Here is a 16,755-nt window from a genome sequence, read left to right as displayed (position 1 = left end):
TTTTTTAGAGAGCTCCTGATTGTTCTGTTGTGGACGCCTTCTCTCTGTGGCTCTAATGGAGGCGGTTTCCTCTCCTGTGGAGCTGAAGGCCGTGCCCTGGAGATAAGCTCAAGTCCGAACGGGCAAATACTAAGAAATCAAGATGTTTGTTTTATTTTTTTATTTTTTAAGGTTTTATTTATTTATTTGACAGAGAGAGAGGCAGCCAGCGAGAGAGCAAACACAAGCAGGGGGAGTGGGTGAGGAAGAAGCAGGCTCATAGCGGAGCAGGAAGCCTGATGCGGGGCTTGATCTCAGGACTCCGGGATCACTCCCCAAGCCAAAGGCAGACGCTTAACGACTGAGCCACCCAGGCGCTCCTGTTTTAAAGTCCCTTAAAAAGAGGGACAGAAAAACCATCAAAAAGGAAGGCCTTTTCTGAGGTTGTTGGTGGGAAGGATGGAAAAATGGGGAGGTGTGTGACCAACTTTTCTGAGGTAGGGATTTGGGACATATATTGTGGCTCCTGACTGAAATTCATGACCTGGATGCTTACAGTAAACACGTGCTTTACCATGAATTACATGACTTGTTGTCTGAGTCCTCCTTGAATATTTATTAGATTAATCATAAGGCAATTATGATTAGTATTTTTTATTTTGTACATGTAACATCTTTATTGGTATTTTAACTCATTTTAATTGTACAATTCAGTAGTTTTCAGTAAATTTACCGAGCTGTGAACAGGCATCGCAACAATCTAATTTTGAAATGTTTCCACCATCTCCAAAAGAAACCTCATGTCCATTTGTAGGCAACACTTGTTTCCTCCTCTGGCCCCTGGCAACCACTAACCTGCTTTCTGTCTCTGTACATTTGCTCTCTGAGCATCTCAGTATGTCACTAGAACCAAACAGTATGTGGCTTCACGTCTGTCTTCTTCTTAGCCCTGTAAGGTTTTACTTAGCTTTTGAGGTTTATCCACCTTGTAGCAATATTTATTTTTATACAATTAAAATAAGCACCTTTGCAATACGTGACTCATGTCTTCCATACATCTGAGTTTATTCTTGCCTTTAAAAGATAACGGGTAAGGATATCGTTTTGTTGTGTGGTGGCGAGCTTGTTTTTTAATTCCTCTCGGGTTAAATCAGAAGGACATTAATAATCTCATTGTGCAGAAGAGTCTGATCTTCCTGTGACTGGGTCCCCAAGCCCTCTTTTGATTGTAAAGCTGTACAGCTACACTAAATAGGCAGCTGTAAATATTTTGCCCATGACCATAAAGGGCATTTGGTCCCACAGAGAACAGCACATTCTTGAGATAGCTGGGGACAAATGTCTGCTTGAGCACTTTCTCATCTGCACCAGAGCTGGGCAGGGCATCCTGCCAGCACAGTCCCTGGAACCCAGTACCAGCCCCCATCAAAGACCTAAGTTCCTATTTTTTAACTTTACCTTTCTTTGAGGTACAGTACTGGAGCGCTCCTGTGACTTTTTGTGTGTGTGTGCAGATTGGAGAAGAAGATTAAAATTGAGATTTAATATCTGAAGGGAGTAGGAGGAAGAATCTTGGAAAATAACAGATAATAGGTCCAATATTCCTATTCAGAAGATGTAGGTAGAAGACCGTGACAGCTCTTTCATTAGGCAGGGTTTCTGTTTGTTTGTTTTTTTTCTTTTGTTCTTCTCTTTTTACATTTCCTATTTTGGGGGATAAGAAAGTTTCAGCAAAGGTAGCAAAGCACTCACGAGAGACTAGAATAATGTTACGAACAACCACTTATTTGTGAACTAAAGAACAGCATAATGCTGAAGCATTCCACGTTTGTCCAATGTGGTGGTAGTTGATAAGGAAATAGTAAACGGCAACTCAGGAAGTAATAAGTAGCCCCAAGAATTATGCAGTGGTTTTTATTATGTCAAGGTTTCTGAGGAACAGATATTTGGAGGCACCACGCCCTCCCCCCCCCCACCGCAAAAGTACAAAGGACCATTCCATGGAGGCAAAAAACAGTGCCTGGGTAATCATCACTTAACAGAAAAGGAAAAAATACCGATAATACAGTCCTTCAGCTTTTTCCGTATCTCTTGTCTAAATTCCACACAAAGAAGCCTTCATTTCATAAAGTCTGTTTTGGTAACTATCTAGTGAGTCAGGTATCAACTCAAGAAAAGGCACGGAACTCCTGTGGCCCTTCACATGTTTCCTGAAGCATCACTACTGAGGATTCGGTGTGGTACGAGGGTCTCTGGATGTTACGTGTAGATGGACGGTCACACGTGAGTGTTGGGAGGGCAGGACTCCAGTAATGTAGGGCCTTCCCTTCATTTCATGGCTGACTCCTGAAGGCAAGAATTGGGATAGGGTAATTTCTGTGGCTTCCATTCCACGGGCCCTCCAGTTCTCAGACTCAATTCTCTTTCTCTTGGTAGATCCATAGGAAAAGAAGCTGGAAAGCCCTTTTGATATTACAGCGTACAGGTAATTCATGGGAAGAATTTGGTAGTCTCTCTCACAGATGGGTACGTTTACCGTGTAGGCATCCAGACCTAATGTTTGTAAAGAGACTCTGAATGTTTCATCACATACTGACTGAGCTGCTATGAGGTGCCAAATACTGCGCTACATACATGCTGTGGCTAGGGAGGACTGAGACAGGCCCCGCATTCAAGGGGCTTGTGTCTGCTGGGGGTGCGTCAGTCACGCACAAACCTAACTTTCTATATGGTGAGAGTTAGACGCGGTCTGCCACAGCGTCATGGTTTAGCACAGGACCTGTCACTTTCAAGAAGCCAGCAGGGGAATTTCACTTCTGAGCTGAATCTCACAGGTGACAGTGGCGGGAGGCAGGTCACTGAGGGCCTTGTATGGGATAACAGCCAGGGGCTGACCGGAGCACCATGTATCAGACACTGTTGCACGCATAATATTATTTGATCCTTGCCACGATCCTCCAGGGTCTCTGTACTGTTATCCCCACTGTACAGACGGAAAGACTGAGGAAGCTTGGTGCACAGGGGTATTTGAAACTGTATAGGATAATCCTGAATTTTCCTGAATCAAATATATTTTGGAAATTTTTAATTCATATAACGGGTAAATTTGGAACTGGTTTTTTGTTTTTTTGCCTTTTTTTCTTTAAGCCAGAGCATTTTTTTAAATGTAGCAAAATGCACATATTATAAAACTTAGCATTTTAACCATTTTTAGCTGTATAGTTCAGTGGCACTAAGTGCACAATATTTACATTGTTGTGCAGTCATCACCACCATCCATCTCCAGAACCTTTCCGTCTTCCCAAGTTCAGACTCTCTACCCTGTAAACACCAACTCCCCATTCCTCCTCTACCCTCCAAGCCCCTGGCAACCACTGTTCTATTTTCTGTCTCTATGTATTTGGCTACTCTAAGTACCTCAGTGTGATTGGAATCATAAAGTATTTGATCTTTCCTGCCTGGCCCTTTTCACTTTGCATAATGCCCTCAAGGTTCACCCATGTTGTATCATAGTGCAGGATCTCCTTCCTTTTTAAGGCTGAATGATACTCTCTTGTACGCATATACCCCGTTTTGTGTATCCATTCATCTGTAGATAGATGGTCTTTGGCTTGCTTCTACCTTTTGACTACTGGGAATAGCGATGCTGTGTACATGGGTGTACAAATACCTCTTGAAGACCCTGCTTTCAGTTCTTTTGGGTGTATCCCTAGGAGTGGGATTCCTGGATCCTGTGGTAATTCTATGTTTATCCTTTTGAGGAACCTCCAGACTGTTTTCTGTAGCAACTGTACCATTTTCCATTCCCACCAACAGGGAACAGTGGTTCTCATTTCTCCACATCCTCACTAACACTTGCTATTTTTCTGTGTTTTGGATAAAAATCATCCTTAATGGTTATAGGGTAGAAAGCGTTGTGGTTTTTTTTTTTTTTTAATAAAAATAGACTTTCTGAAAGGAATGCAAAATTTGCATGACTTGTAAAGTTAAATCATGGAACTTTAAATTTCCTGCCTTCATTTCCCTGCTTCCCGCAGCCCTCCTCAAGGTGTGAACTGGCTCTCCTTGGCCTCCAGGGACAGGCAGTTGCAGTGAGTTAAGGGCTCAGGTGTTGTGACCAGATTCCCTGATATAGACACTGGCTCCATCTCTTTCTCCTCTGTGATCTTAGGGCCCAGCCCCAGATTTGCATCTGTGAAATGGGTGGGCTGGTAGAGGGTGGTTATGAGCATTGAGAATACCTGGCATACAGAGTTTCTTTCTTACTGGTGTTATCAGGAGTAATTTAGAGGAAAAGTTTGAGCAGCACTGCCTGATGGGGAGTTGTTGAAAAGCTTTCAGCTGGGAAGCGGCAAGCCTCCTTCTTACTGTCTGCCAATAATTTTGAGACTGGAATTCCTTTGTCAGCAAGCTGGAGGAAGGCAGTTAATGTCAAGGGAGGCTCAGAGTTGCTGATTGTGTTGAGAATCAAGGACCTGGTGGCCTCTCAGAATGGGGAGGAAGCAACTGAATTCCAGTGATTGCTTGTAATAGGTTCAGTTGCCAGTCAGGATGAATGACACATGCTCCATATTCCTGTTGGTTAGATGCATGGTGGGTCCAATTCCAGATTGTTCTATTATGGATAAAAGAGAATGTGCCCGAGGAAGACTGGGGTTAGAGCATAATTTCATAATCGCCCAGTGCTACTAGAATTCCAGATGGGGAATATCAGTAGAGCCTGAGTTCTTAGAGAGCCATTTCGCCTTCCCATCAGGATTGCAGTTCACATTGACTTCTGAATGAGCTGCTCCCAGTAACTCGGTCATGAAAGGCCTGGTGGGGGTGGAGCACTTTCCACATTGATCTTTAGCTGCAAATAGGTTTCACCCTCTGGTTTAGAGGGTCCCCAAACTTTAAGTCTCTTACAGAATCCGTAGGCCAAAAGAAATACCTAACAATTCCATTTACCTAAATAGTTTTAATTAGCTGTCTGAAAAAGGATGTTTCCAAGTGTAGAGAGAAAGAAGAAAGTTAAGAAAAACTTTGATTTCTTCAGAAATTAGTGTGCTTGGCAGAATTTGAAGTCACATGGATGTCTCAAGAGATGAATCAACTCAACTCCATTGTTGAAAGTTGGATATAGGTGTTTTTTTTTTTAGCCTAATGTTCACAGAATTCCTAGAAAATAGGGCTCTCTAATTATGTTTGTGTTGTTTCCTGGACAAGATTGTAATTCTGCGGAGCAGACCCGTATTGAATGTGGCTTCTTGGGCCTCGCCCAGTATTGGTGAGCTCCCAGTTCCCGAGTGCGGATCCATTATCACAGTGATACAGGGGAAAATGTTGCTAATCCCCAGCTGAGGGGAATAAGAACTATGCTTAGAATCCAGCAGATTTTAGAAATTCAACTTGAAAATGCACAGTAGTATCACCAGTAGGTATTTTTAAAGGACCCATTCCTGTTTTTTGTTTAAGCCCCAGTGATGCTTTCATTTGGACAGGTAGACAGCGGGACAGTCTCAGGTGGAGAGAGATCTGAGACCTTCACTCAATTTTTATTTTCAAAAGATTAGTGTTTTTATTGAAATCAGATTGTGGGCCGAGCGAATTGAAGGTGAAAAGACAGTTCTTGGCAGAGGGCTAGTCAGTAAAATGAAGTGACGATCTTTGTCATGTGGTGGCAATATTGGCATCCTGTTCTTGGAGCTCTAGATTCTGACCTTGAGTCCCTAGACTTCATACTAAGTCCACCCTGTTTGCTATTTCCTTTTCAGTTCCCTCTTCTAGGCTACTTGTCTCTAGCTGTCACTTAGGGGTACTTCTCCCGCCCCCTCTGTTATTACTCCTCTAAAGTGACTGGATAGACCTGGTTCTGCGACCCGAGCCCAGCCCTGCTGCCCACTCCAGGCCCAGGGTGATCTGCAGCTGCTGGCCGGACATGTCCACTTGCATGATGCAAAGGCAGCATATTTTGAGCAGAAGTCCTTGTCTTCCCTCCCGATCTGCTCCCCTCTAGATCTCGGTAGTTCAGTAAACGGCACCACTGTTTGTCCCAGCCTGTCACCTGGAGTCACACTGACTCCCACTCCCTCATGCCACACACCCAGCTGGTCACCAGGCCATGGCATTCCGTCTCTATCATCGTCCCCATTTCACAGCCCACGTGTGAGTCCAGGCCACTGCTGTCTCACCCTGGTGGCTCTGGTGGCCATGTAATCGCCTCCTCAGCATCTAGCCTTGCTGCCTCCAGATCCGTGTAGGTCACCTGCTGCTGACGGTTCCCTTGATCCTCAGAATAAACCCTGAATCCTTAACATGGCTTACAAGGCCTTGGCCTCTCCCTGCCCACTGTCCTCTAGCCAGCTTGGTACCCTCCATGTTCGATCATCTGTCAAGTCCTAGTGCTGTGGCACTTCCGGAAGGAGGCTAGTTCAGGTGTCATAACAATGCAGACTTCATCACAATTGCTTATTTAATTATACAGTTGACCCTGGAACAACGTGGCGTTTAGGGGCAACGGACCCCCAACATAGAAATCTGCATATAACTTTGGATCCCCCTAAACTTAACTACTAATAGCCTACTCTTGGTCAGAAGCCTTACTTACTGATAACAGTTGACACACACATGTGGTGTGTTAGATGTATTATATACTGTATTCTTAAGATAATGTAAGTGAGAGAAAAGAAAATGTTACTAAGCAAATCATAAGAAAAAGAAAATACATTTACCCTATCATACTGTATTTATTGAAAAAAGTCTGCATGTTAGTGGACCCATGCCATTCAACTGCGTGCTCTTTAAGGGTCAACTGTGTATCTTTCCTCAGCTGGAGAAAGGTCTGTGGTGGCTGAGACGAGGTGTGCTGTTCACCACTCTACTCCTGGTGTCTCCCCCAACACCAGCCAGACAGGAGGAACCAAGGAAGCATTTACTGAATGAATGAATGAGTGAATGAACGAATGAACAAACAAATGAAGCCTCACAGGAGGTTCTTTCTTGTTAAGACAGTTCCAGAACAAACCACAGGAACTTCATTTACATTGAGGCCATCAGTGTTCTTTTCTAATTTACATTCGCTCCAGTGATGGCAGGCTTAGTGGACTTTGCAGGTGTTCTTACGTGCACTTGGCTGTGTGCTGTGTATGTGACCACCCCAGAGGCAGCTGAGGCACCGATGTTGCCAAACCGCCAGACTCTTGCATCAGAGCAGCTGGTCTAGGTAAGACTGTTGGGCTCTATAGGGTTGATTGCTGTATCTTTACAATTCTGAAATTATAATTAGAAAAGAAACGAACCAGCAGACTTTGGCAGGTTGTTTTTTTGCGGAGGAGATGTGAAGCAGGGTTGTTTTGAAATGAAATTCAAATATAGTTAAATTGGTCACATTGAAGCACACACTTGCACAGCTACCTTGCCAGATCTTGAAAAAAAGAAAGGCAGGCTTTGTTCTGTGGAGAGGCAGGCTTAGACTCACAAATCTTCTCCCTAAGAAGGAACTGCTTAGCTGTACCACTCCTTGTCCCTGAACCCTGAAATCACTGCCACTGGGGAAGCAATGTTCAGACAAGACAAGCTCAGGCTGTTGAGATGCCACGAGTACAAGCGGTGTGACCCTACAGGCGGTAGGGTTGCTGACTCCATAGTGGGCCTGACCTTAGTGCGGTAGCGAGTTACGGCCCAGGACATGACAGCAGGTTTTCTTCCGTGCGCTGGGCTGTGTGGCTTTGCCCTCGTCTCCACAGCATCAAGGACATTCCCGGCCTGAGAAATCAGAGGAAGGTGGCCAAGGGGCAGAAGTCACCTCTTACGTCATGCAACATGCCCAGATTGGGGGGTGAGGGTGGGAGTAGCTCACAGAGGATGAGTGTAAAGAGAGGAAGGTCAGAGGATGCCAAAGATGAACGTTCCTATTTCCAGATATCACAAGGGCCTTTCTCGTATTGAGGGCAAAATTCTTCTTCCTTTTCTGTTTCCACTTCTACCATCTGAGCCCCTAAGCCAAAGAAATTAGTTTCTTCTTTCTATTAATTGCTATTATTAATTTAGTTTTATATACTAATAATTCAGTTATTAATATAGTAGTCATATTACTAGTGGAAACATTGTTTACATTATGAGTTAAGGGAGATTGGGCAGATTATGGGTGAATCTTACAGGAAACTATGTTTTAAATTCTGAACAGTTGACTCCTAAATTGACATTTAGAATACTACTTGTCAAAATTTTGAGACTTCTGTTATTTATATCTCACTGTCAGGGTAAGGGAGAGTTCTAAGGCATATATTATGTATGTGTATGGAGAAAAGGTAGAACTGATTTTAAAATGAAATAGTGGAATTTAATATATATTTTGGTTCCAGATGCATCCTTTGGAAAATACCCACATTTAGGTATTCCTTGGCTGGTCCTTATATATCCATCTGACAATGACCTTTGAATTGGTAGGATGGCTCTAGGGAGCAGGCTAGGCTTCCATATGTGGGTCATGAAGCAGTGACTTGCACATGTGGGTACCTTTTCTGCACCCCCATGGACTGCATGTGATCCCTTACTTTTGCCTAAGTCCAGATACATATGTAATAGGCATAAGTCCATTGAATTCCTAACAGAGTATTTCACTTTCTGATCTAGAAATTTCGAGCTGGAATTCTATTTCCTATTAACCATTTTTATACTAACCTGCAACTATAAATTGTATGCTTTACAAAGGAAGGTGTCGTGCTATGAGCATAGTTAATATTTCAGTGGAAATATTCTGCTTATAATGCATTTGCTTCTCAGAACCATCTTATGAAATATTCTCAAAGAAATGTTACGATCACATTGGGAATTAGAGGTCGGGATGCTATGTGACTGGCCCAGGATCCCAAAGATAGTAAAAGGCAAAGAACCCAAACCCAAGAATTCCAAGTCTCAGCTTGATGCCCTTTCTCACCTAACCTGCCTTCAGCTGTAACTCCTTGAGGTGTGGACTTACTGAGATGGCTGCTCCCTGGATCTCCGCTGGTTGTCCCTGGGTTCTTTGCCACTGCTCTCAGAAAGCACGTCTGTTTCCTTTCCTACTTGCCTGGACTCAGAGGGTAACCTATGCCTCATCTTGCATGTTACTTCACTTTCCTTGTTTTAGGTTCCAGATACTTAAGTCTTTCCTGTTCTAAAGAAAGGTGGTTGTTGTTGTTGTTTTTGCACCTAAACTAAACTGGTGTTTAACTTTCTACAAAAGACAGTCTATAGTATTCCTTTCTTTCAGGCCCTGCCAAGCATCTGACATATTTTAGAACATATTAAGCTCTGTGTTGGAGGAGCCATGCCTGTGGGATGTGATGCCAGGGTGTTTCTGAGTCTGATACTTGCTCCTGTTACATTCTGTTAGGCATCCAGAGGCATCTGGCTTGTGAGAGCCAGAACATCATGTCAGGTGAACGAAGCTGAGGAAAGAGTGGTGTGGCCACAGTGATGGCCACGTCTCCTCATAGGCACAGCGTCGGAGGCGTAGGTGAAGTTGATGGGCTGCGAGGCCCCGCAGGCTGACAGGGTGGACCTGACTGGGAAGACAGCCAGAACTGCAAATGGAAGGAAAGGAAAGTCTCCGGGGGGGGGGATTGTTTTTGGGGGGGTCAAGATTCTAAGAGACAAGGCTATTTAGCATGGTTCGTCTCTTATACTCACGGCCCCTCAGGACATAGTGGATCAGTGGGGAGAATAGATGGTAAGCACAGTCACCACTCGAGGCTGTATCCATAGGATTGCTATCAGTGAGCCCCCAGAACTGTGCCCTTTCCCGCAGCCAGTGCCCTAAACAGATAAATCAAGTGATGAGGGAGCAGGTCATGTGATCCCATGGAAACTTCTGGCCACAAATCTTTGTGTGGAGAAAGTATGGCAAATGCTAAAGAAGCCACTAGGAGCCCTCTGAGTTGCCAGTGAGTCCCTCTTTGAAGGACAAATATGTGCAGAGAAATTGGCAGCAACAGTGAAAGCCTGAGAACCGTGTGCCGTTTTTCTCCACCATAAATCTTCCTCGCTAGGGTTCTGCTCCTCCGTCCCTCTGTGAGGCTTTCCTCGCAGTTGAGGCCAGTTTGCTTTTCCGAGCCATGGGAGAGTGTGAGAATAGGGTTCTACCATTAGCAGCAGGAAGTTTTCTTTATGTTCGGCCTAATGTCTGAAGTCCTCAGCATTACTTCTTCATGCCCCAGAGGTATGAATGATGTCCCACGAGGACAGGGTCACCAGAATAGCCTCCTCCTCGAGCAAAGTGGCCTCAGATCAGCTCCTGCCAGGGTGGGCCGTGCTGTCCCAGGGCAGAGGTTTAAGTCGTGGGTCTGCTCAGGAACAGTCGCCTGGTCGCCACTGGCTTTGTTCATCGGTGGTGTCATCCCACATTGCTACCCAGCGCAGAGCCCAGAGGGATGTCTGCCAAGAGGCGTGAAAGGCTGACAGGGAAACAATATCCAAATGTCAGTTCAATTAGGAGAAGACAATTTAAATTAGAGAGTAGAAGGCATTTTGGCAATGCTTTAATGCGGAAAACAAATATGAGAATATGGGATAACTGCTTGAACAGAGCAGGGAAAAAGTGTTTCCCGGACCTCTATCCTTACTGATGGCAGAATGGGCTGCTATGGCAACCCCTAACTTAAAACCTGTTTGGCTGCTGGATGGAAACAGAGTCGAAAGTTGAACTTGTTTTCCCAACATGCAGTGTTATAAGCTGTGGTTCTATGCCTAGAAACACATTTCATGCAAAACACAAAAACAAAAAACTTGAGCAGAAAAAAAAAGGCAGCGGGGCACCTGGGTGGCACAGCGGTTAAGCGTCTGCCTTCGGCTCAGGGCGTGATCCCGGCGTTATGGGATCGAGCCCCACATCAGGCTCTTCCGCTATGAGCCTGCTTCTTCCTCTCCCACTCCCCCTGCTTGTGTTCCCTCTCTCGCTGGCTGTCTCTGTCTCTGTCGAATAAATAAATAAAATCTTTAAAAAAAAAAAAGGCAGGGAAAATACAATGCAAAGACACACTCTTATAAGCAGTTAGTAACTATGTTTTCCAAAACACTGTGTTTATAAGCTGCGTTGAGCCTTGGAGGGGGTTTTCTCTGCAGCCTGCCCCTAGTGTTTTAGACTGTGAGTCTGATGACTCTTGGCTCCACATTCTGCTAAACCTGCCTCTAGCAAGCAGAAACATTGTTTTTGCTCCAGTGACCTTCAAAGTGCCCTCAAGATTAGGGCCATCCATCTGGAAAACTTTCTTGCTCAGAATAGTAAGTGCAAGGGAAGTCCAGTTTCTGTGGTGACATCAGTTTTGGTGTTGGTTGCAGGCATTAGGTGTCCTAACCATGAACTTTGGTGGTTACTGCTGCAGTCTTACTCACCATGAGAAAGATGGTGGACAGGGCACAAGTTATAGGCAATCAAGGCAAGCTTTCTTCAGACCTTTAATTTGGCAGTGATTCTCCCAAAGTGTTCAAAGCCTTTCAGCTCTGAGGTTTAAAGTGGGAGCGGAGGAAGGGGAGGTTCAGAGGCTGGGACTCTGCGGAGTGTGGGGGGGATGGCAGGGCAGTGTAGTGCAGGGGACCATGTCAGCTGTCCCACAGATCCAGACCTACCCCAAGCATGTCTTGCTAGACCTGCCTGACCCCCAGTTTCAGAGATCAAAGGAAGGCTTTCCTCTCTTTGGTCTAAGACCTGCCTTGGCAAATCCTCATTTTCTCCACCCCTTCCGCCCCACAGAACTGACAGAGCAAACACCTATCCCCATTGGGAAACCCCATCTCACCCACAGGAATGTGGTTTAGCCTAGTAACCTAGATAAGGCAAGCCAAGACAATCCCACACTTGTATGAAATTGACACCATTCCTAAAGATACAGTGATTCAATCTCATCCACAGTTACCTTTTTATATACACTTTCCATTTTTAAATACTTAAGTGATTGGGTATTTAAATAAAGCCAGAGCTCTGGCTTTTTAAACGCATCCTCCTCCCCCCGTTCTTCAACAGAAGAGACCCAAGGATACCAGATCCATGGGCAAGGGACCTTCGTCCTTTGACAGACAGGTACAGCTGGGGTTGGACAGGAGAGGGAGAGTGTCTTATATTAAGGACTGTGGGAGCTTCCTCCCTGGATCTAGAACCCACGGTTGACTCTTAGGTACATTTTCCTGTGGAAATGTTATAAATTATGGTTAAATTCAGTGGTAGCCATATAATTAGTTAAATATAGTTTGATGGACAGAGTCTGTGAGGGAACCAGACTGTCTGTTGTACCTTTAGAGTATAACCTCATAAAATGTGGGGTGCTAGAATTTCCAGCTTCTGCTCAGAGTCTGATTTCAGTAAGGCTCTGGGAAAGATATTGGAATGAATAATAGAAGAAAAAGGCCTGACAGGAAGAGAAAGAGGGAGAATCAAATGGGCTAGTTCAGCATATGAGAAAGAGATACTACTTTCTTTTTATTGATCCCTAAACTGTAACTTGCTGAAAGTAAAATTCTGTATAATTGCAGTAAAGCATTTATTGTTGTTAAATATTTTAAAATTAATATTTATCATAATGTCTTAGCTACGTGTCTGTTTTTTTTTTCACAGTCATCTTGGTTTAAATTATAGAAGTTAATAATTTGGGTACTCAGATTACACAAAATATATATATCTGATTTAGGTTAATATGATTATATGTGGTATGAAATAGAGAATCTTACTCTCTGCCCAGGTATGAATGCATTTAACTTTAATTTCTTGGATAAAGAGATTTATAAAAAGCTGTACCAGCTTAATATTTATGCCAACTCACTTTTGTTTTACATTTAATAAGTTAAGATAGTTTCTTTGAACTAAGAGTAGGGAAAATATTAAAGTATGGGTTGCATTACATACTTCCAAGACATATTTTTTAGAAGAAACATTTTATATTTTAAACAGAAAATGTAATTTCACAGAAGAAAATCACTTTTCTAATAATCACAGTTACTTTAGGACTCTCTTTGGACATTTTAATTCAAATTTTGCCAATTAATATTGAGACAGATTGAAGTATATGTTATCAATATATACATTTCAACATTAATATTAAAAATATTTTAAGAGTGTTGTGAAATGTTTATAAAATTCCTCATTGCCATATTAACTCAGATATATAATTTATGTAATATGAGCATTCAAATTAGTAAACTTCAGATAAATTTGATTACCTATTAAAATATCTATTGATAGTTAAAAAGTGAATATAATGATTAACATGTCAGTATTTACATTTCTATGAAATTAAATTTTCTTTTTCACTGAAGTATAAAAAACATCTACAAAATTAGATACAACCGTTAAAGTAATGGAACATAAACATTAAGTTGAGCTTTCTACCATAGGAAACTGTAGCTGCTAACAATATTACCATTTTAAAGATTGTTTTATCAGTACCATCAAACAGTACGTAGAACACTGTTTTATGATTGGAAGTGATAAATTTCAGTAGTTTCTGAGAAACCATTCTGAAACTAATTGATAGCACTTCCTGGTTTTCAGAGCTTTCTCTCACATTCTATTTCTTTTTCCTAATAGCATCATTTGGAGGCAGTGGCTGGGAATGCTGCTAGCACTCTACAATGCACAGGACAGCCCTCAGGGCTAAGAATGATCTGGCTCCACATGTTATGTTGTGAAAGAAATGGTATTCATTCATTCATTCATTCATTCATTCATTCATTCAGTAACTGACTAAATGCTGATAATACAGAGATAAATAAGACCTGGTTTCTGACTTAAAAGAACTTTTCAGCGTTTTCAGAGTGTAGCAGAGAAAGGAGACCATGAAACCAGCATTACAGAGCAGTATGGTAAACGCTAAAAATGGAGCGATGTATAAAAAAGCCCGCAGAGAAAGGACATCTGCATTGGATAGGAACAAAGGGTTCCTCTTGGGGAAAAATTGATGTGAATTAGTGAAAGTTAGTTAAGCAAAGCACATATTTATCAGTCAGGAAAAGAGGAACATCTCTAGGTATTTCAAACAAAGAGGATCTAAAATAGGGATTGTGTTTTTACACAGCCGTGAAACAGAAGAGGGGAGAGTGAGGAACTCAGATGAACAATAATAGGGGGAAGATGCTCTCACTGTGGGCTGGAGGGATAGGGGAAGACACCCCTGCGGTAGCACACACAGAGAGAGGTACCCTGGGGTCTGCCTTCTCCCACACCCATCATCTCCCAGCAGTGCTTCCCATTGACCTATTAGGCCAGAAGCCCTTTGTCAGAGGAGCCTGGGAATGTGCTTCCCTACAATACAGAGAGACAAAAATGGCTGGAAGAAGTCTCTGAGAGCAAACAAGGAAATAATCCAAAGCATAGCAGTATGAGAAAGCCTCCCTGTAAATAATTCCGCACGGCCAGAGTGAGAGGTATTGTGTGCTTGGCTGAGATCTGACATCTTCTCAAGGTTCAGAGGCGGCAGCCAGTTTCACTAGATGAAGTGGCACAACTCCACTGGCAATTTCGGGGAAGGGCACTGGCCGGCTTGGAGGTGACAGGATATTTTTCAGGAGGCTAATGCAGGTGTCCAGGTGGAAGGCGCTAAAGACTGGAAATAAGGCCGTGGCAGCTGCACTGAGCACGGATTGTTGAGATCTGGAGAAGAATCTCTTTGACTTGGTGACCAATGAGATCTGGAAGGAAAGGAAGAGGTCTAGGATGACCAACAGGTTTTGGCCCAGTATGTGGCTGTGCTGGGGCCCAAACCTGGTCCTTCTGATTCCCAGTCCCACTGCTGCTTTCATCCGTGGTGGCTTGACAATGAGTGTGTCTCTGAGACCCACTGGGGGGGACCCAGGGCCCTAATCTTTACAAACAGGGGTTAGATGTTCCCTAAGGCAATATTCCATAGTGCTGTGATTCAAAGATTAATGCTTTGAGATTTCAATATATTTTACAATATAGTCCAATATATTTTCCTCCACATTTTCTAAAATTTACATGAACAGATTACAAAAACCCCCTTGTGTGTACATTTAACCTGATATGTATTTCTGAATTTCAAATTCAAGTATTATAAATTCTTATTTAAAAATTACTGGTCATAGTTGTTTTCAGAGAATTCTCATTCTGAGTGAAAAGAAATGTTCTATTCTAAAGTTCATACACCCCGGAATCCAGCTGGTAGACAATGGATTTCACAATATTCCCATCTAAAATTCTTCCTTGTAGTTCTCTTCATAAATCTCTCTGGCAGAGCTCCCACAATTTACAAGACTTGCTACAAAACCACTGATTGAATCGCAACCCTTGTTAGTTAATAGAGGTCAAAGTATTAGTTCTAAATAATGCTACTTGGTATGTTTCTCGGAAATTCCAGGAAAAGCCTTTTTCCGTGATTTTCAGTTTCATTCCAAGCAGCACACAGCAATCACATTGTTCAGCTACATGAACGAAATAGTAAGTCACTGCACTTTTAAAAAAGCACGTTGCCCCAATCGGAAATCAGATTTGTGTGTATTTTCCTAGATCAGTATCTTAAAACTTAAGTTTTAGTAAATACTTAGACTTTTTAGTGTTGTAAAAATTTAAACATCTTCACGTTGGAAAAATATGATATATGATGAATTGTTACATTGGTACAGACATTGACAAGGCAGGATAATTGATACAGTTTTACATCAAGATTAATTAAGTGTTGCATACCGTTCTTACTCTCAAAGAGTTCACAGTCTTGTTCTGAAGGCAGCCCTGTAAACCGATCATTATAAATATGTCTTGGTAAAGCAATTTTGTGAGATTCCCGTAACCCACAGAGTAAGGGGTCTCATTAATTTTGGAAGATCAGGAAGGTATTCCCAAAGAGGATGACACCTGTGGGCAGTCTCAAAGTGTTAGACTAAAGGGATGTGCTCTTTTCTAAACCTGTCTTCATCTTAATTTCTACTACCACATGACACTGAGCCATCCTTCCAACTGTATTGTTCTACTTAATGTAGGGTGACCAGTCATCCCAGTCTGCCAAGAACTTCTCAGGTTTCAGCCCTGAGAGTCCCATATCCTGTAAATACCTCACCCCCTGGGCCAACTGGTCACCCAAGTTTACTGCTTCCCGATCAAATTTAGGTTCCTGGATCTTCCTTTGCTCATGCCAGGTTCCCATCTAGAACAGTTTATCACCTTGTCACTCTTTTGAGTTTATTATGGGGCCTACACAGTTCCTTTTACCTAACAGGCTCATGAATGAATTGGTTGGTTGATATACCATATACATAAATGTTGGCATCTATTCTTTTATAGATGGCACTGGAGCACAGATCACTGAAATGACTTTACTCAAGATTCATGTGACAGTACTGAGTTTAAAACCTAGGCCTGCCCCCATGCCTGTTATAGAACATTCTCAAACTACCCAACGTTAAAATCGAGTACTGCCAGCACCCCCTTGAGACCTCAGGGGCTGCCTGACACGCTTTCATCCTTGGTTATAAACGGTCTCATCACGCCCCCTAGTTGCGGTGTCTGTAAGTTGTCTCCAGCCAGCCAGATGACAAGAGAAGAGTTAGATCTGCTCCTTTGTATGCAATGCAAGTCATAACAAGGCCATTATTATTACATAATATCCCATCAGTCAGTGCCGGTAACTGGACTTGATGTATGCATAAACTGTCTGCTTCATTTCAAATTGTGAGAAGTTGAAACAACCACAGTCCCCTGTCCCTCCCAGAGTAGGTGAGGGTAGACAGGTGGTACTCAGTGTTAGACTAATTTTGCAACTGGTTATAGATTTACTTACAGCCTCAATGCTGAGATGATTCAAGTTTCTGCTT

At 42.9% G+C, this 16,755-nt stretch overlaps 1 protein-coding gene across 8 annotated transcripts in view; it reads left to right on the top strand.

Annotated features, from left to right (window-relative positions):
• The window catches only part of SPATA13 (spermatogenesis associated 13), a 328,178-nt gene that overhangs the window by 229,638 nt on the left and 81,785 nt on the right, over window positions 1-16,755 (top strand). Inside the window, exon 1 of one of the 8 annotated variants that reach the window (XM_034664993.1) lies at window positions 2,221-2,262. The exons of the other annotated variants lie outside the window; for them this stretch is intronic. Within the exon in view, the coding sequence (XP_034520884.1) occupies window positions 2,236-2,262 (27 nt within the window). The 5' untranslated portion in view covers window positions 2,221-2,235. Of the gene's footprint in view, window positions 1-2,220; window positions 2,263-16,755 lie in introns of those variants that run through there. 8 annotated transcript variants of the gene reach the window in all.

Source organism: Ailuropoda melanoleuca, chromosome 7 (genome assembly GCF_002007445.2).
Source record: "Ailuropoda melanoleuca isolate Jingjing chromosome 7, ASM200744v2, whole genome shotgun sequence".
Taxonomy (NCBI): domain Eukaryota; kingdom Metazoa; phylum Chordata; class Mammalia; order Carnivora; family Ursidae; genus Ailuropoda; species Ailuropoda melanoleuca.
Note: the sequence above shows the minus strand (reverse complement) of the source record. Positions and strands in the feature narration are given on the sequence as shown.